General features: G+C 37.9%; 1 protein-coding gene across 5 annotated transcripts in view; it reads right to left on the reverse strand.

Annotated features, from left to right (window-relative positions):
* Positions 1–4,187: 4,187 nt before the first annotated feature.
* The window catches only part of usp7 (ubiquitin specific peptidase 7 (herpes virus-associated)), a 67,922-nt gene continuing 51,026 nt past the window's right edge, over positions 4,188–21,083 (reverse strand). For 2 of the 5 annotated variants that reach the window (XM_052021422.1, XM_052021426.1), the window contains 11 exons: positions 18,771–18,924; positions 16,982–17,049; positions 16,406–16,514; positions 14,586–14,663; positions 13,535–13,635; positions 12,786–12,885; positions 12,570–12,689; positions 12,347–12,418; positions 12,066–12,156; positions 11,817–11,852; positions 4,188–5,804 (listed from right to left, as the gene is read on the reverse strand). In XM_052021422.1, the coding sequence (XP_051877382.1) occupies positions 5,698–5,804; positions 11,817–11,852; positions 12,066–12,156; positions 12,347–12,418; positions 12,570–12,689; positions 12,786–12,885; positions 13,535–13,635; positions 14,586–14,663; positions 16,406–16,514; positions 16,982–17,049; positions 18,771–18,924 (1,036 nt within the window). In that variant the 3' untranslated portion in view covers positions 4,188–5,697. The remainder of the gene's footprint in view (positions 5,805–11,816; positions 11,853–12,065; positions 12,157–12,346; positions 12,419–12,569; positions 12,690–12,785; positions 12,886–13,534; positions 13,636–14,585; positions 14,664–16,405; positions 16,515–16,981; positions 17,050–18,770; positions 18,925–21,083) is intronic. The other 3 variants (XM_052021423.1, XM_052021424.1, XM_052021425.1) reach the window with 3 other exon arrangements.

Consider the following 21,083-nt stretch of genomic DNA (forward strand, 5'->3'; position numbering starts at 1 on the left):
ATATGGATAGGTTAAGTGAGTGGGCAAGGGTCTGGCAGATGGGAGTACAATGTTGTACAAATGCGAGGTCATCCACTTTGGAAAGAAAAATAGAAGATCAGATTGTTATTTAAACAGTGAAATATTGCAGCATGCTGTTGTGCAGACTTGGGAGTGCTTGTGCATGAATCGCAGAAGGTTGGTTTTGCAGGTGCAACAGGTTATCAAGAAGGCAAATAGAATGTTGGCCTTCATTGCTGGAGGGATTGAATTTAAGAGCAGGGAGGTTATACTGCAACCGTACAGGGTACTGGTGAGGATACACCTGGAGTACTATGTGCAGTCTGGTCTCCTTACTTGAGAGGTTCACCAGGTTGATTCCAGAGATGAGGCGTTTGTCAATGAGGAGAGATTGAGTCTTCTGAAAGTAATTCAGAAGAATGAGAGGAGTTCTTATAGAAACATTAAATATTATGAAAAGGATAGATAAGAGTGAGGCAGTAAAGTTGTTTCCACAGGTAGGTGAGACTAGAACTAGGGGACTTAGCCTCAAGCTTCGGGGGGAGTAGATTTAGGACAGAGAGGAGGAGGAGGAATTGCTTTTCCCAGAGAGTAGTGAATCTGTGGAATTATCTATCCAGGGAAGCAGTAGAGGCTACCTCATTAAATATATTTAAGGCACAGTTAGATGGATTTTTGTAGTAGGGGTATTAGGGTTCTGGGGAAAAGGCAGGTAGGTGGAGCTTAGGCCACAGCCAGATCAGCCATGATCTTATTGAATGGCAGAGCAGTCTCGATGGGCCAGCTGGCCTCCTCCTGTTCTTCCCCCAGCCCTCCCAGCTTTTGGGTTAGCCAATTTTCAATCACATTCCTCTTGTTCCTTTATTCCAGAGGCATCAATCTTGATGATAAACCTATTACATAGCACATAATCAAGTACCATTTAGAAATGCACAAATACAATGCCAATAGCAGTTTGCTCATCAAACATCTGGCAATTCATCAAAAACTCTGTTGTACTATTAATACCCAAACCCCTTCATGTCCAGAGGCAAGTTGACCTGAACTTTTTTCTATGTTCCTTCACATATGCTGGACCAGACGAGCACTCGTTTTTATTTCAGCTTTCCAGGACCTACAATACTTTTTTGCTTGATGTAAAAGGCCTGTGAAGTTCCTTGGGCATTTGTTCTATTAAACTTATGCAATTACCTTGCTGCATAATATTAGCTAACACTGCAAAAGAGTATTGGAGAAACCACAGGAGCTGGAGTAAATACTTCAACTTCCCACTACCCATGTTGGCATTATAGAATTATAACTGCATAAGGCATTCAGCCCAAGTACTTGGAAGCTCTTTGCACAGCTATCAACTCAATCCCATTTCTTTGATTTCCCCTACAGAGCTGCAAATTATTTTCCCCTCAAGTCCCATCCAAGTTCCTTTTTAAAAGCATGATTTACGATTTCCACCACTACAGGGAGCTGAATTCCATTCTATAATCATGCACTCTGTAACAGGTTTGCTTCACATTCCTAACCTCCTCTATGGCTCTTCCCCCCACAACCCACCCACGCACTATCATCTTTTGCCCATTACTTTGAATTGATCACTTGATCCATAAACCATATGCTAAGAACAGCTTCTATCATATCCAAGCCCGTAACAAGCTTGGAATTCACAATCGTATCTCATTTTGTTGCAGAGGGAATTCTGCTTTTCCAGACTAACCTTGTAGATGGAATCCCTCATCCCTAAAGCCTTCCTAGTAAATTTCTTCTCGGGCCCCAGGATTGTCATATTTATTTAAAACGTGGTGACTGAACTGGATGCAAAACTTCAGTTGTGCACTAAATATTGTCAAAATAAGCTTGCATGTGTGGAGCTGTTTATTGAGGCTGCCACTACACATGCTTACCAACTGCTGTCTACCTGCCCTGCACACCCTTTGCAATTAAACTCATGTTTCTCTGTTCTTTTCACCAAAGTTCATCACCTGACTTCTATATTAATTTCATCTGGCACTTGTGTGCCCAATGACCAATCTCAAGATTTAAAAATACAGACCACAATGGATGCCAAATCACAGCAAAACCAATTATAATTGTGCATGCAAGACAAAATGCTCAAATTTTCAAATGCCTCTCCTGTTCATTTCAGTTGGAGCTTCTGTATCAACATCCAGGGAACATGAAGCTTTTGAAAGACTGCAGTTGATTGGTGCAGAGCATGCCTTGATACAAAATGGCATTCATTGATGACAAACACATCCGCATTTGCACAGGGCAATAAAATGCAGAAAATCCATTATTATAAAGCAACAAAAAGAAACTGAGCATTACACATTCATCCTAGGGATGAGTCAGTATGCAAATTTAACTCGTGCCATTTATTACTATCCCCTTGATGAATATGCTCACACTTGGTATCAGCTGCAAATGTGAAACTTTACACCCAAATTCAAGTCATTATCAAAAGCAAATCACAATTCTACTACTGATCCCAAATTATACCATTTGAATCTTATCACAAATCGTTCTCAATTTTTATTCTAAAATCCAAACTCAGGTCTCTTGCCCAATGGCTTCAATTTTGTGTAGCACCCAGTTGGATGTCTCCCGAAAATCCAATGGACGACATTTGCTTCTTCAGTCTTCTGCCATCGCCAAGAATTTATTACAGGTCAAGCACAATTTGCCTTTAACAGAGATGCTCTCCTTCATTAACTCAAAATTGTCCAGGTTCCTCTTAACTTTTCTGAATTGCTTCTAAAATCTTCCATCCATCAAGATTATTAAACTGCCCTTTGTTACCTGGTATTTCCTGTCACTTTTGTTTCCTTTGGTTCTGGCATTTTTAAATAGGCTGTCAGTTGACACTATGCCAGCTAGAGGCAGGGTAGAACAAAATGATGATCAACTTCAACATAAAAGCAGAAAGATGCAGTGACTGGAGAGTGGGTAAATACCCACCACACACGAATGATAGGGGTAATTATCCATTTATTTTCACTTTAGTAGGAAATGGAGTCATTTTATGCCTGACCCATCTAAAGATTCAAGATCTCAAAAGACTAAGACTAGCATTGCACTTTTGTTTTGGGCAAAATAATTGAATTTGCACATTTGGGAAGCATTGTAGGAAACAGAAGCTTTTGCTGTTCATTTTTTTCTTTATTACTACCATCCCAGGAAAATGAACTTGAGAAACTAAAATGGAAGCTTTATCTTGATAATAAGAATCTTGCTGGTAAGATTATAACCAATAGCTGGGAAGGAGCAACTTTGCAATACAAATTTCAAAGCCTTTGTAAGGCTGCAGTTGATAGGTACACTCTAGTCAAGCAGGGTTCGTTACCCAATGAGGATAGCCAAATTTTCTGCAGTCTTTGTGGGCAGGCAAAAAAAGTGCAGAAAATTTGACAATCAAAAAAGCAGTGAAGAAACAAAACCAAGAATCTAAATTGGCGCATAGCATTAACATAACATGCCTATGGAAGCAAAATGAAATGCACACGCACAATTGTTGAACATCCAAAACGATTCATTTCTTAGCGTCTTACGAAATGACTTTTTTCCAACTGGATATGCACAAGGGTAAAAATCTGTCACCTCTTCCACCCCATGTGAAAAGCCACTTCTCTACTACGTTAGTTTTGTTAAAGGAGAACCATTATTTTTCCCCAAGCCAAGCATGTCATCCTAGCATTTAAATTATTTTAAGAAAGTTGGGATTCTGGATGACAAAGATATTTTCAGGATGGGGTATAGCATCTTGCTAAAACTGTCACTACACAAATAGATATATATCTAACTTCAGAAATCTTGTCCCTCTTCAAATATTGTTGATCTCTGCAACAATTTGAAGTTTTAGACCATTCCATTTCTCAGTTGTAGTTCTTTGCAATTGTGACAGTTGGACACAGCATCACGAGAGAAGAATAAACTTTACTCTAGAATCAATGGAGCCAATAGACACAAATGTGTCACTTCACCCTAAATAGGACTGCAAAAAGATGGAATAAATTTTACGGGTGTAATGACATTTTATACTGGAACTGATAAAAGCAGAACTAAGCCCATCAGTTAAGCTTGGCAGGTAATGACAGAAGCACAAAGCAGAAATACAGTTTAAGTACATAAATATTATCTAATACCCACAGCATAACCAAATTACTCTAAGAAATAAAATGCTGCTTGAGTCCATATTTTGGTCTAAATCTATTTTATAATATTCAGCATTACAGAAAAATCTGCAAACCTATCAGAACACATTTTTTTTTGCAGGTTAAATTCTTAACCAAAAAACAAAACAAAATAATCTTAGTTTGATGATGCACAAAGCAAATACGACACAATTTTTATAGAAAATTTTATTCAACATACAACATTTTCCAGCAAAAAGGCAATATACAGGAAAAGATTTCATACACTGCTACGTGAATTAAAAAGATAGGAGGGAAGAGAAATTAAATTGTGAATTGCAGATTCTATTTTACTGCACTCAACTAGACACGCTGCTGCAATTAGCTTAAAAAAACCCAGTCTGAAATAAAACTACACGCAATGAATATCAACATCAGTGACTTTACCTGCAGACTCCTCCATGGGAATTTTATCCTTAGAGTGTTAAATTGTACATGTTCATCATTAAATATACAATTTTTTTTGTATTTTTTAAAAATTTTTACAAAGTCAACAGCTTACTACTTACGTTATTGAGCATGCCCTCTGTGCTAAAGGCTGTTTTTGTCATGTTATAATTTTTCACATCTCACCATGACAAAATAGAACACATTCAGATTTTTCAACTTTGCCCTTTCCAGCCACCACCGTTTTAAAACCATTTCCCACAGGCAGCACAGTAAACCCCACTTACTCCAGTCAGTTACCATTAGGAAGCACCAATGGCCATAGCATCAAAGTAAAACAAGCATAGCCAGATCTACAAACTCGCACCAGGCAGGATACAATGAGTACTGATTTATTATTATTGCCAAGGTGTTCTACAAAGAGTATGGTATGGGAACAAAAACCCAGGTCATGTTTAAAAACAAAATCAAAGACCACATTCAGCTGGGAGGAAAAAAAAATCTCCTTAATATTAAGTGCCAACAACGTGCAAGATGTAGTACAGACACCATTTATTAATGCTGTGAAAGTAGGTGGTGTACAAATTCACAAAAATTCTGAATTCATCCAAACTACCTAAATAAAGAAAAACTATCCAAATGACTGTAAACATGAACATGCTGACTGCTTCAAGTGTTTGTGAAGTTTCACAACACTTATAATTAGCAGCCAGTCAGAGATGTGAATCCTATGCCATCTGCTGTGGGTTATTCTAAAGGCATGAAACCATTTAGCAAATGACTAGCTGTTTCCTTACTACTCAGCTCCTTCACTATGCTGCCGCATCTTTTCATCTTTAAAACAAGAACTCGCATCCGCCTGCATTGCTCTTTGTAAAGGGTAAATCCATTTCCTCTCTCCATCTGGAAAATAGGCAGTCAATTGGTACAGGGAAGCCAAACCGAACAGCCTCAACAAAATAAAATTAGCATCAGCAGCAAATCCTGTCGCTGAAGACTTTTGACAAGGTGCACGTGTACCAAAGTTCATTTTTACTGTTGTTGGATAGGTGCACAGTGTCTTTTTGATTCTTTAACAATTTTTTTTTTTGAAGACACACAATTCTGACCAGGTCAGGTATTGGTGTTAGTTGTGGATCTTGATCGCTTTTTCCAGGTATGCATAGCGACTTCTCTTTGGAGCTTTATTGAAGTGATCAAGTCCCAACCATGGCCTTGGCTGGGACATATTACCTGAAACAAGGAAAAAAAAATTAGATGCATCTTTAATATTGATGTACATGTTATTCAATAAACACTCAATTGTATATCATGAATAAATTGAAGCTTTTTTTTTTAAAGTGACTATTAACATCACTTACTATAATTAGGATCACAGAAACTTTGGAATACAACCAATGGTGTTATTAAGCCCATGCATGCAAATAAGAAACAGGTTCTCAGAGCTTCACACACTTGCTAAAATACAAGGATGCCAAAGTCATTCCTCCATCTGCAAATTCAGACTTCTCGTATTTTAAAGAAACACCCTTAAAATTTCCACGATGCAGGTTCCATCATTACGGACAAAAGCATGCATAAACAGAAATGCTCAGTTTCTTTCCACCTGTTCATTAAAAAAAACTCATTTACATCTAATGAAGGGTCTTCGACTCAAAGCATGAAGTCCAAAATGAATGCTTCAAACAGATGCTGCCTGATTTGGAGCATTTCTGACATTTTGTTTATTTCAGATTTCCAGCATGTGCATTTTTTTGATATTCATTCTTGGTTCCAGGAAACTTAACCAGACACAGATAGCAAAGATATCCATTTCCAAAGTCAAACAATGCTGCCAATCTTATATATATCACGCCTCCTCAAAGAGTGTACATAGATAAAACTTTAATAAAACCTTCGTTTTGAAATTCATTTGCAGGATCTTGACAGCACTGGTAAGGGCCAGCATTTATTGCTCAAAGTGCTGTTGCTGATCCTTGAACCACTGAAGATACCCCTATTGTTCTGTTGGAGAAACACTAGTAGTAATTCTTGCAATTTAAAATTACACCAGTCCAGACAGTTTAGGCCTACATGATCATGGTGTGGGAATCCCACCATGTGTCGTACATATAAATTAACATGAAAAGCAATGTGTAAATCCAGTGAGTAACTGGTAGTTTCCAGCATGTGTTACTATGTTAAGCATACCTGATTTTAATCCCAAAGACATGGTAGTGAAAACCAAAGATAAAATATGGCCAAAATATTACACAGTCACACTTGATGAGACAAACTTAATGTACCTGATGCCTTGTAAAAATGAGTTTTCCTTTCACACTGGTACAACTTTGGGTAAATACCAAGAATGCCAATGTTGCAGCCAATGAGGGTTGACATCTCACACACCCACCCCGCCCAACCCACCCCCACCATTCAACAAACTGAGAATAGCAAGTCAATACTCCAAAATGACAACATGCATGTAAACTGTTTGGATGCTGTGCAGCCACATTTGACTGTATGGGTACAATATACATTCTGGGCAAACATTCTATATACTTGGTTCACTTAGTAATTTAGTTCAAAGTGTCAAACAGGAAAGAGGAAATGGCATAGGTTTTACTGTCAAACAACTGCCTGTCTGATTGAAACCCATTTTATGAAATTTCATCACCACCTTGAATCTGAATAAACATCATGCAGAAATGCTGCAAAACAAGATTTTTGACACTGATCAGTCTTGTGGACCTTGACTAATAACAGCTTGTATTCTCCCTTGTGTTTAGCTCTGGTGACAGGGCTAACAGCCAAGTTGTGGGCCAATAAAAACACAGCACTGAAGTACGCGGCCTTTTTGTGTTGGGCCAATGATTCAGCCGTTTGCTTGGGTAATTATGGTCTCAATGACTGAGCAAGTTAAACTCAAGCTATTCTTGCCCTATTGGCCTCCACACTTCAGTATTCATAGAGAACATATTCTACCTTTCAAAAACATTGAACAATCCTTGCCACTGTTCCCCATTACAATTTTTATTGAATTTTATAATACAAGTCAGATCCTATTATACATCTTCCTAGCACCTCAACCTGCACTGTCCTCCATCCAACTGTACTTCTCAAACTACCCTAACTTCTCCCCTTTCAAACACCTCACTGGACAAAGCTCAACCCAAAGCTACTGTAAATAAAATTGGGAGCCATGAATACATTTTGATCAGAGCTAGATTTTTAGAAAGCATCTTAGAGAAAGTTAGATAAACCTATAGAGAATTTTGATATGATTGCCTCTGAAGCAGCAGCCTTGATCTTGAATCATTAACCAGTTTTATACTCGTATATCCATTGTGGTTTTGAAAATTATGTTTACCACAACTAGGTTGCCAAAGGCTCAGAAGTTAAATGGAGGTGATAAAATCTTCACCACACAGTAATTCCAAGAGAAATGCAGGGAGCAGCATCAACCACTGTACAAGGCCTTGCGTGATCTAGTCTCTTCACCTTCCCATCAACACCCCCCTCCCCCAGATTCCACCCCGATCAACACATTTACAGTGGACAATTATCCTACCAATACACACATCTTTGGGAAACAGGATCATCCTAGGGAAACCCACATGGTCACAGGGAGAATGTGAAACCTCCACTCAGGCAGCACCAGAGGTCAGGATGACCCTGGTCACTAGAACTGAGGCAGCAGCTTTACTAGCTGGACCACTGTGTTGAAGGGGGATGTGGAGCATCCTTTTCAAATTTAGCTGCCCAGAAGTCTGCCATTATCACCTGCTTCACGATGACATGCAAGCCACAAACTTAACAGATCCATACCAGATCTCAAGTGTAGACTGATTATCAAAAGAGGCGTGTCATCACCTCACCACTTATGAATCCTACTCTCTGCAAGGCTTTTAAACCAGGTTTCCAACTTGAGGGTTTCATTTCCATTGTTCCCAAATTTCCATACCTTCTATCCAATAACCAATTCCCAGTCTATGTCAGTACATAGACCCCAATTCCATGTACTCTTTGTTAACCACCCTCCTACGTGAGCCTTAAAAGCCTTCCCAAAATCCAAATACACCACTTCCTCTGGTTGAATCTCATTTATTCTACTCATCACATCCTCAAAGTACAACAGATTAGTTAAGTTTGATTTTCCCTTAATAAATCCACAGATTATTCTCAATCTTTTTATTAAGGTTTTCTATTATTACATCCTACTGGATTTCTGCACAGCACAGAAATCACACAACTGTGCTCAGTAGTTCAGACTGCTGCCCTTACTGAAGTAATCAAGGGAAATCAGTCGAAATGACAAGGGAAATCAGTGTTTGGAACTAATCCTGGTGTAAAACAAAATATGTTGCAATTCATTGCTTGTTGTGTGACTTTTTACAAAAGGCTTTTAAACCAGTCTGCAAAATTACATATGGGATTTAATATTCCTTAATTCAAAATAATGGATTTAAAAACATGTTGGATATATCTACCACCATGGGTATTTTTTCATGTTTAAACACAAAAGTATTTAAAACTACTTGAAAATTTGTCTGACAACTCATGTAATTGTGTTGTCAAGGATCCTTTTGAACTGATGCCAGACACCAACCAGGTGTTGAAAACGATCTAAGTCCATGCCTGACAGCAGCTAAAGTTTGTGGGAGATTTCTTTGAAGTTAATGATAAATTCTACTTGTTGTTCATTGTGAAATGCAGCCATTAACCTATCATCTGAACTTACATACCGACATACTCAAGGAAGACATTGACTAAACTACATGCAAGCTTGAATGGTCACACTCACTAGAGGGAAAGAATATTTATTTTTGATGAGCTCCAGCAACTTGCAATACTTAAGGAAAAAAGACTCCTTTTTCAGTTGGCTAATCAGAAGTTTATCACACAGGTCATCATTTGATTTCTCACTTGTGTGAGAGTCAGAGTGCTCAGTTTAATTCTAGCTTTTGGCCTATAACCTTACTTTCAAACGTGCATCTTATGACTTTAAAATTTAATCATGACTTTGCCGCAACTCCTTGTTTCAATGCCCCTAGTTGATAGTGTGGAGGATGGTCTTAGGCTACAGAATGATTATATTAATCACCTGGTAAGTACAGCAGGAGAGAGGCAGGTGGAATTTGGTTTTGAGTGTTGCATTTTGGGATAATAATAATAATAATAAGGATAGAACATACACCATAAATAATAAGGCTGAGAAAGTATGAGATGCAAAGGCACATTGGGTGTATAATCTATAGATCCCAGAAGGTGGTAGCACAGGTAGATAAGGTATTAAAGATGGCATAAGCTGCTGGCCTTGATTAGCCAGGACACAGAAAATAAACCTAATGAAGTCATGGTACAACTCTGAAATTTTGTACACAATACTCTGGCTGTAACCTAACCACAGTAGAGGATGGACGTGGTGGCATTGGAGAAGGTGCAGAGATTTACCAGGATGTGGCCTGGAATGGAACATTTCAGTTAAGAAAATGGAAAGGCTGAGCTTGTTTTCCTTGGAGCAGAGGGCATAGGTTTAAAGTGAGGAGCAAGAGGGTTAGAGTGGACCCGAGGAAAAATGTTTCACCTAGAGAGTGGTTGCAATTGGGAATGCACTGCCTGAGATGGTAGTGAGAACTACTCTATGTTTAAAAAGGCATCTGGGCAAGCACTTGAATTGCCAAGGCAGAAGGCTAAAGATGGGTACCTGATGGTTGGCACTGCCATGCTGGGTCTGTTTCTGTTATAAGCCTAGGATAAAAATCCTTCTTATCCACTTTATCTGGATCCCTTACATGTAGGCATCTCAAATAAATATCCCATCAGTCAAATCTCTTCTGAAGAAACCAACCCTAGCCTAACCAACCCATCTTCTCAACCAAAATTCTCCAACCCTGGCAGCAACCTTGGCCGATCCTGATCTATAATGATGGCAGCATCCATCATTAAGGACCACCGTCCAGGACATGCCCTCTTCACGATACTACCATTAGAGTTACAGGAGCCTGAAGACCCACACTCAACGATTCAGGAACAGCCTCTTCCCCTCCACCATCAGATTTCTGAACAATCCATAAACACTACCTCGTTATTTCTCTTTTGCACTATTTTGTAAGTTATAGTAATTTTTATGTCTTGCACTGTATAGCTGCCGCAAAACAACAAATTTTGACATATGTCAGTGATGATAAACCTGATTCTGATCCATTCCTCCTTTTGAACGGTTACATCCTGGCTGGAATGCGATAACCAGAATTGGACAATCTATACAGTGTTTTATACAGTTCTTGTATCTCTTTCTCAGTTCTCTTTGCTCTTATTTTCAATGTCTTGGTTAATCAAGGGAAATGTACCTTAACCTTTTACAACTTTTCTGCTACCTTTGAGGATCTGTGGAAATATACTCTAAGACCCCTCAGTTCCTTTGCACTTGCATCCCTTCCCCACCACAAATGAAAAATATCCCACTATTCCAGTACGACTTAGTCACTACTTGCATGCTCACCCAAGAATCCTGGAAAAAGAAGTGTTTATCGTTACCCAGAATTCACCCATGTGGGATGTCAGCAGAAAGGAAGATGGAGAGCTGGAGTTGCTTTTTGTAAAGCAGTATCAAGTGTCTCTTTGCAACCTTCAGAAGGCATATAGTGAAGGATGGAAATAACTGGAAGGGAGGAACAAAGGCAGCAAAAGGAAAACAACCGGAAAAATGTGGAAGTATGAGTTTGGAGCAGCAGTTTAAAGCATCCATGCAAATGCATACAAGTCACTTCAACTTGGTTACAGGAAAATTCCAAAAGAGACAGCAATTGGTGGGACATCTCACACAGTTAATGGCACCGTAGAAGAATGGACCACTTATGACTGACTGGTAATGCTGTTTGCAGTGAACTCGTGATTTACCTTTCTTTGGAACACCTTACAAGAAAACAGTGAAAATTCTAATGCCAATACATGAAATTGTGAAGCTGGCTGTGCTGGATTTAGAATCAAACAACCACAATGGAACAGGAGAAAGTTCATCTCAGCAAGTCCATGCTAGCTTTCTGTGGAGCATTTAGTTGCAAAAACAACTTGGAATGCATTATGCCATAAAAATAGCCTTCAGTATTGAAAATCCAAACTTCAACATCTCATCTTGGGACCTCGTTAAAGTAAGAACAGCACTTCATGATTTTGCTGTTACTTTCAATATTCAGATTCTCATGCAAACACACAGGTCACACATACAATTTTTAATCTATTCTCAGTCTCACAAAAGCTTACCCGTTAACTGAAGAGAATCAGGAACAGGCCAGTCTTCTGCAAAAAAAGTTATGTATATAAAACTCCCACAAGAGATAACCCTGACTGCTGCCTAGAAATATTTTGCAAACATGTACACCGAAACAAATTATGACCATGGTTATTTTCATAAAAAATATGGAATCAATTTAGTAGCATTTTTAGGCATTCCAACCAACCTTTTCCACCTCTGATGAGAAAATGAAAAATTTATATTCTATTGCTACTCACTGGGCTGTGGTTCAAAATCCTTCAGGTTGATTTCATATTCGTCCTCATTTATGTACTGATGCCGACCCATCATCACAATTGCAAACTTGAACTTAAAAAGAGATGTGTTTTAATACCAATTCTGAACAAAGCAAAGTGAACACAGTTGCATTTACTGCTCTGTCAATAACCATTTCTGGATCTTAAAGGATTATGAATTGGCAACAAGAATGTATTTGCTTTCTCATCCTATAGACTGCCACAAATAAACGAATTAGAAAATAAAAATTGGAAGCACTTACTTTTTCAAATTCTTTCTCTTGGACTTCCAGCATTGCTTGAATTCGTTTCATAATCTCCCTGAATGGTTCACTCTAAAATGTGCAAATACAGGTGAAATCTTGACCTCATACCAGAAACATATACAAAGTTTCTCAAATGTCCACAAATAGTTAACATTAAATTTTTGCAAATTGGTGATATCCTATAAATACAAACAAATATTTTGTACATTAGGCAGCTCACCTGGCATATCCGCAACAAGAATGGAATTCCAAAAGTGCCAAAAACCTCTTTGTGAAAATGTGCCACTGGGATCAGTAATTCATTCTCTTTATCCAGATCAACCTGATCTAGTGGAACCTCCTGAAAAGTGTTCAAATCAATATACCAATTGGAAACTTTAAAATAAAATTAGAATGTAGTTTAGCAGTTTGACTTTTTTTTTTAAAGACAGTGTACCTCTATTCTGAAAGTCCGGCTTGTTGCTGGAGATAAACATTCTAACAGTTCATCTTCTTGATGGACTCCAATTATTTTGTAGCTTACAATTTCCAGTAGCCTTAAGTAAAAAGCACAAAAAGATAAAAATGATCTTTGCTTAAATTTACTCCAGGATATTTCAGGATTCAGCTTTGACTGCTCAGAGATGAAGGAACTCTACATTATCCACTCAAATTGGACCTGTCTGGATTGCAAAAAACCTTGCTCTTAATCTTTGGTGTTGTTTACAGAAACTGAGCCAGGAACATCTGACTATACATTATTGTCACTCTTGGAATCGATGATGACTGGAAAGCAATATAAAGCACTTTAAAATATGCAAATAAATTTGTTTTTCACTACGTAAATCTTACAGTGAATACTAATTAGCATCCAAGCATTACTTTCTTCAGGTAAATGTGTTAACTAGATGTCCAGCCATCACTCAGCGTGCCTCAACCTGCATGAAAGTTACCAGAAGACAAAACTGTATAGGATGTATTAGAATTTTTAAGTTATACTACCAAAATGTGTAGGAAAGTTTGACTATTACTTGAAGTGTTAATTGGGCTGAAAGGCTTTTGGGTTGTTAACACGATATACTACTGATTTGGTGATAATAGATTCACAAGACAACAGATAATAGATTCACAAGACAATGTAGTATACCATGCAACTCACTTGTACTGCCTATATTAACAAGGAGGCAATCACTACAAGATTCTTACCTTAGTTTACTGGATCCTTTATCTGACAATTCTACAGCTTTCTTACATTCTTCCAATAAGTCACGAACACAACCATGCTTATCAGGATATAGTGTTATCTCCTGTAATAAAACCAAATAATGACTGAATAAATGTTTGAATCTATTTACAATTGGTCAAATCATGCACAATCCACCCTGCTGCCAGCACCATTCCCGTGACTGCACTTTTTAATCGCTGTGAGTTAAATGTACTGGAAAGTTCACTGCCAGTCACACCTGACCACAAGTGATGGCTCTCAGTTCCAACCTGAACCATCCACAAAATATTTTCATTGCTGTAAAAGCTTTTCAATAATTAAGATTGAAAAAAGTCAATACTTCCATAAAAGCACATTTGAGTGCTAGAAACCATGGGAAATGAGTGACAAAGATTATCTTTCCATCTTACTGTTATAATTACAAATCCTGGTGCAGGTTTACCAAAAAATGTCCATTGTTAACAAAACTATAACTATGTTGCATTCTTCAGCAATAAGAAAATGCAAAATGCAACAGATTTCATTCAATCTCATTAGAGGCGCTTAGAGAAGTGTGTTCTTTCAGAAGATCATACATCTTTGCAATTTACTTTGTTAGTAGATATTTAATGATTGAACCTATTTAGGGGACAGATCAAAAGATTTCTGTACATTAAGAGAATAAAGGATACTGGGAAAAATAAACTGAGGTTTATTTGGAAGTTCAGTCTTATTAAATAGAAATGGACTGAATGTTCTCCTACTCCCATTTCTTCTGCTGGTATGTATTATTAAGTTATACAATCTTATCAATGGTCAAATTGCTAAGAGGAATGTAGCAGAGATGAGAAGCATTGAACCTCTGCAGGAAACAGTTTCCCAGATGTTATTAACTAGAAAGTGTTTATATGCAAAAAGCAAAGAACCGTTCATTACCCGAGTTAGTCATCTTTCAGAATGTATCCCCACAATTTTGTTGAAATAGCACCCATTTTAGAACATTGAACTACATGTCTATTAAATCTTAAGTGTAGCCCAAAAGTAGATATTCACCTCTTCCCTATAATTGCTGTTGAGCCATATACATTTGAAACTTCGTCTGTTTTCAAAGTCTGTGATCTTCATTTTCAGCTAAAAGATCAGAAAATAAGATTTTACTGCAGTGCCAGTACAACGAAAACAAAATGAAAACAATAACTACAGCTGAATCCAGCTTTAATCTCAAATGGCTTCAAATGCTTATCACCAACAAATAATGCAACAGAGACTGCCAAGCTGTTGAGATATAAACCATTTTATAGCCACTTGAAACATATAAAAGGCAGGAATGTCACATGAAAACAAGATCTTTAAGAACATTTTTCCCTTTCAGTTTTTGTCATATTGTCCATTCTTTCCAAAATCAAAACATAAGAATTCCATCCCGTTTAAGGTGATTACAATGCTTTAAGCCCACTACAAGCAAACTCCAGTTACAGAACAAGCAAATAATTTAAGTTTGGAAGCTTCAATTTCACAGGTATTAATAAAACAGCTTTACTATGTTCTAGACGAGCAAGAAATTTGTTTACAATAAATATGCAGAAATAAGTTTCAAGCATTAAGCTGTCATGAAGCAATTTTTCTAGACTATTGGGCCTAAGAAGGGAAGTTGATTTTTTTTCTTTCAAGCTGACTTTCAATTTATTTTGTTTTCGAGACTGGCTAATAAAATCCCTGTTTGTAGGGAAAGGTTGCCGAGGAAAATGCTGTTGATGTGGTTATGTGCTCCAAAAAGCATTTGATAAAGTCCCACTTAATAGACTTGTCATCTGGCCTAAGGGTCATGTACTGCAAAGGGCTGCAGCAGCACAGATAGAAAATTGACTCATTAAGCAGTAAATAGTAGTGGTGAAAGGATCTTTTTTTGGACTGAGGGAAACAAATGGTGAAGTCCCCCAGTATTAGGACCATATATGTTAGTCATATGGACTTGTTTACAGGTCAGAATTTCTAAATTTATAGATGACAAAACTTGGATGTGTGGTGAACTGCAAGGATAGTAATATATTCAACAAAACAAACAGGCTGGTGGAATGGGTAGATTTCTTGGTTAAGATTAATACTGAGAAATGAAACATTTTAATTTGGCAGGAACTAAAAAAACTGGAGAGCATAATTCTAAAAGGAGATCTGGAGCATGTGTGTATTGTTTTTTTGGAAAGTGGCAGGGCAGATTGAGAAAGTGCAGCAGCTTATGGGACTATTCTTCATAACTAGAAGCTCAGCAAAAGAGCGAAGAATCAGGATGATTATTTATAAAACACTTGTTTAGTCATAAATGGAGTATCTTGTAATAAATTAAGGAAAGATGCAAAGGATCCAGAAAGGGTGCAGGAGAGATTAAATTGATTTTAGGAATAAGGGGTTTTAGTAATGTGATTAAGAGTCGACAGACTGAGCTTGTCCTCCTTAGAAACACCTTGAAAGGACAATTTAAGAGGCATTTTAAAACTTCTATACTCAAGACAACTGGGTATAACAAGCTGATAAAAAAAGACCAATTATCAGCTTAAAACCTGTTGTTTACCTTTCAAACATAACATTCCTATTTCTTTGCATTTCCATGTCACAAATCCAAATAATTCCACATAAACTTGTAGTAGAATAACCTCACATTCTTTAAATATAGAGATTAAAATGTTCTACAGGTTGGCAGCACTCAATTAAAAGTAGTGACAAGTCTACCAATAGTTAAAACTTGGTAAAACTGGACCAGAACAGTGACATGTTATCACAAGGAGCAAAATCAGCAAATCTATTTGAAAATTCTAAACACAGGTCTACCCAAGCCTTTGGAATATGTTACAGAGCTCGCATACAAACAAGCTTACCTGTTGATAATAGAGTTTCTTTGGTTGCCTTGGCTTGAAGAACTGCAGCAGATCTCTAAGTGTGCCTTCATAATTATGTCGAAGAGGATTACCAGGCCCATCCCTGTAACTTTAACAATAAAATTCTTTAATTTCTGAAAATCTCTTTAAGAAAGAGCACCGCTCCAATGAATTGGCTATTAGGTTGCAGAACGCAAGACAAAATGAACTGATTCAATGTCAGTTGCATGGATAAAAAGGCAGAGGACACAAATCAAGGGTTACTTTTGTTCTGCATATCCAATTTACAACTCTGATCCCTGCTGTCACCACCTCCACTCTGTCACTTATCTTCAGTGAGCAAACAATTACTTCACAATACTAAAAGTTCCCTCAATTAAACAGGCACGCTACATTAGCAGCAGCCACTGCAGATCAAGTATGGCAAGACCACATTCAAGACTACACTCCATCTGCATCTTGCCACATCTGGAAAAGTAACTGAAATTACTTGAAGGGTTCACTATTGTTCAAGTTGGGAGGCAATATGCACTAGTACACAAACTGAATTTCAACAATGAAATTACGTAGTCTTACCCTTGAGACTTGAAGAACTGAAGCAACATTGGGTCAGTGTTTAGTCGCTGAGCAACTGTCTTGGCAACCTACCAAAAAGAAAGCACATTTAAAACCAGCCATTAAAAATAGCAATTCATTAAAAATGGATATCACAAGGCAGCATCTATAATGGAATGAAGACACATTTGGAATGAAACACTGAACAGAAGAAATACATGTTCTGAGACCTATTTGCAGTAAAAGTTCTATTTTTACCATTATATATTACCATTCAGAAATTTAGGAATCCTAACTGAAATGCTGGTTACATGATCTTATTATAAGTATCAAATCAAGAAATGCAAATCACTTCTTTCTGCAAAATATTTCCCTGCCGTACAACCTCACAACAATTCATGTGATATTTACACAATCTTGGAATAAGAGCTTCACTTGAGAAAAGTCTTAGAAGCAGAGTCCAGCACAAAATCTTCATTTTGCATTCAATGAGATCACGACTCCATACACTCAACTTTTTGAACTTCATTGCACACACCGTTAAGTTAAAAATGGAATGTCATATTTCGAACCTTAAGTGTTACCAGGTGAGCAGTCAAACCTCATCCCAGGTCAGAGACACCAAAAAGAGGCAGTTTACAATGTGAACTTTTATTAATAATTTATTCAGTTCTTTTCCGCCAGGATTTGAAATCACTGGCAAGCCGGCATTAACTGCCCATCCCTAACTGCCCTCAAGGTGGTATTGGTCATCTGGTGAAGGTACTCCCACTTTACTGTCGGATAGCGAGCTCCAGGATTTATACCCAGCAATAAGGGAGAACCAGCAATACAATTCCAGATCAGAATGGTGTGCGACTTGGAAGGAAACCTTCCAGATGGTGTCATGCCCTAGAACCTTGTTGCTCTTGGTGACTGAAGTTGAGCGTTTGGGAGGTGCTAGACAAATAATGCAGAACATGTTGTAGAGCAGACATCCTGCCATCACTGTGCTTTGCTGTTGGAGGCAATAATCAGTCAAGGTGGTGAATTGGAACAAACATCCTCACTACCGACCTTTACTGTGGAGGGAAGTTAAGCGTCAAGTCAAAAGTGATTGGGCCTAAAACACTACTTTGAGGATCACCTGCAGTGATGTTCTGAAGCTGGGATGACTGCATGTGTGTTCCATCAGCAAAACATGTACTTCCACTGTAATGCGGCCATGCTCTACTCCAGCATCATTTCATTTGCTGCTCTCTCTGATCTTAACTATTTCAATGTCCCACTCATTCCATTATCTCTGTAACCTACTTTGTCTAACAACCCAGCGGTGATTTTAAAATAATCATCCATTTGTAGATTCCTGAAGGCTTGGGACTCTGCCCTCTACCTATAACCTCCTCCAGCTGGGATATCAAATTTTGTAAAATTATCCTTCCATGAAGCCCTTAGTAAATTTAACTACGTTAAAGGAATTACACAAATGTGAGCTATCATGTAAATAGAACTTGATTTAACAGTATTGACTCGAAGATCAGCTTTTTGATCAAGCTGATATACCAAGGCTAAAGTAATAGAAATGATTAGTTGCAAAGGTAACTACCGAACTCAGAGATAGCATTGAAACTCTACAATGTACTGTATATCATGCACAACCCACATACACTACATGCATTTCAAAATATCCAATTCCCACCTTTAGATTGCTTTAAATGGATGGTTCACTTGCTGGTATGGTTCAATGTAGCCAAATTCATATCATTTCAGCCTAAATTTTACTATACCTATTGTTAACCCCTCAAGTGAACAAATGTCAAAACTTCCATACCTGAAAGTAGTTCATTCTATTAGACAGAGTGACCACAAAGCCTGGATCATTAGGAATAGTCTTATCACAAAAGATGACATCAACCCGATGGTAGAGATCCCGAAAATAATCTTTTGCAGTTGGTAACTCACTGGAGTCATTTTCTGGATCATCCCTGAAAACCAGTCAAAATATTTTAATGACTCTAAATGGCCAAACAATTCTTCCAAACATGTACTCAATGCTTTTCCAATCTATGTTCTGTGCCTGCCATGCAGTCAAAGTTATGATAATATTCACAACTGCAATGGTGTGGGAGGGAGGGGGGAATTCCATTGACTTTAATTGGAAAGTGTTAAAATTGTTAAGTACAAATTCTATGCCACTATGCTCAGGTATTGCTTAAGTGGTTGCAAAGTGAAAATTTAAATTTCCTTGAATCTTTATTTCTGTTCACATCTATTCAGCCAAGCAAAGTGTTCCTCCATTTCCCTGGTAAGCCAACAATTAGCTCACCTTCCACAGCAGAAAACTTTGAAAATATACAGCAATGGAGTGCATACCCTCTCCATCTCTTTCCTAATTATTATCACATATTCTGAGACAGTAACCCTACATCCTAGACTCCACAATCCAGGGAAACATCCTTCCAGCAAGCTACATGATAATTTTGTTTCCATAAGATTGCTCTACATTCCTCAATAATCAATGGAATACTAATCAATATAAAATGGTCAATTCTACACATAATCTATTCTTACTATGAAAACTCCCAATTTGAGGAGGAAGATAAACAGATAGGCTGGGATTCAAGGACTAGAGATGAGCCGAACAGACAGGAGCTGGAAGACCATAAGATAATTTAGAAGTAAAATTAATTATGAAAATTATAGTACAAGTAAGAACACTATCCCACAGAGAGGAACAACAAATTAATTTTGCTACAACAATTCTCCAGACTCAGTTGAAGGCAGGAGGTTGGAGTGACAACTGGCCGATTCTGACCACTGTTCATTTATTCCCACCGGAAAATGTCGGGGGAAAAAAATCATGCAGAGCATTGAAGATGCAGCACTGACTTACGGCAAGCAACCAGTGACCAATCACCACCATAAATATCCGTAACACCAACAAATAAAAGGCAAGGTGACATGCAAATAGAGAAATAAAACTACCCACACTATGCCAAGATTTAAAAAAAAATGCACCCAAGGTTGACAAAACCCCTCGTCATAAAAATTGCCATTGTTAGTTGTATTGTTAGCTACGTACTTTTAAAGTGGGGGACATAACATCCTACAAGTTTAAGATTTCTGGAAGAAATTTAAACAATACCTCTAAACTTCATCTAGTGCCCTCCAGCGTCCATGTTCCAGCACATTAAAAGTCAAAAGGAGGTATCTTATAAGCATGCAATATTCTACTGGAAGGACCCAATATTAGAAGTCATAGGTGGGTGCCACAATTCTAATTAAAACAATGAATAGTACTGTACTACAAGTTTCTGCCATACAGTTAGGCTTACAGAAAACAAACAGTAATGGAATGTGTGCACATCCAACTGTACATCAATAACACAAGTGTTGAATGCTTGACTTGCTAGCTATAATTTTCTGGCTTTCCAACATTGAATAGTACCTCTTGCCAATCATAAGGATAAACATGCAAAGGCTAGGCAATTTCATTACCCAATGTGGAAGCAAGCTGTGGTCTGGAGCCTGTCACAAATGAGCAGTAACTCACACTGGTGTTTTGTGCGTCTGCAGGACGGATTACATTTTGAGCTGGGGTAGCAAATTTTGATACCTGCAAAATACTGGAAAAATAAGGTGGAATATGCTTTGAGCCACCAAATTGGAAAGAAATCAAATAGTTACAAGTGTCCAGTGTCACTGATTACAGTTGAGTTTTTGTTTTCTTGATAGCTTAAGAGAAAACCAAACTGTAGGTAGCATCACTGCAGACTTTAACTAGAACATAAGTTTTGATGAAATGCAGCATTCCATTGCAGTGCTATAAAAAAAAATGCTTCCCCCAGCTCAAACCACATCATACTGATCACTAATCTCAAAGAGCTTAAAAGGGCTTCAGATACAAAAAAATTCAGTGATTTTAGATCTTTGGAGCCATACTGTGGTGCAATCATTAATATATTAGGGTGGTACAGTAGCACAGTAATTAGTACAGCTGCCTTACAGCTCCAGAGACTTGGGTTTGATCCTGACTTTGGTCGCTATCTGCGAGGAGTTTGCACATTCTTCCCAAGACAGTGTAGGTTTCCCCCAGTGATCAGGTTTCCTTCCACATGCCAAAGGCGTGCAGGTTGGTTAATTA

The sequence above is a fragment of the Pristis pectinata genome, chromosome 8, assembly GCF_009764475.1.
Source record: "Pristis pectinata isolate sPriPec2 chromosome 8, sPriPec2.1.pri, whole genome shotgun sequence".
Classification (NCBI taxonomy): Eukaryota; Metazoa; Chordata; class Chondrichthyes; order Rhinopristiformes; family Pristidae; genus Pristis; species Pristis pectinata.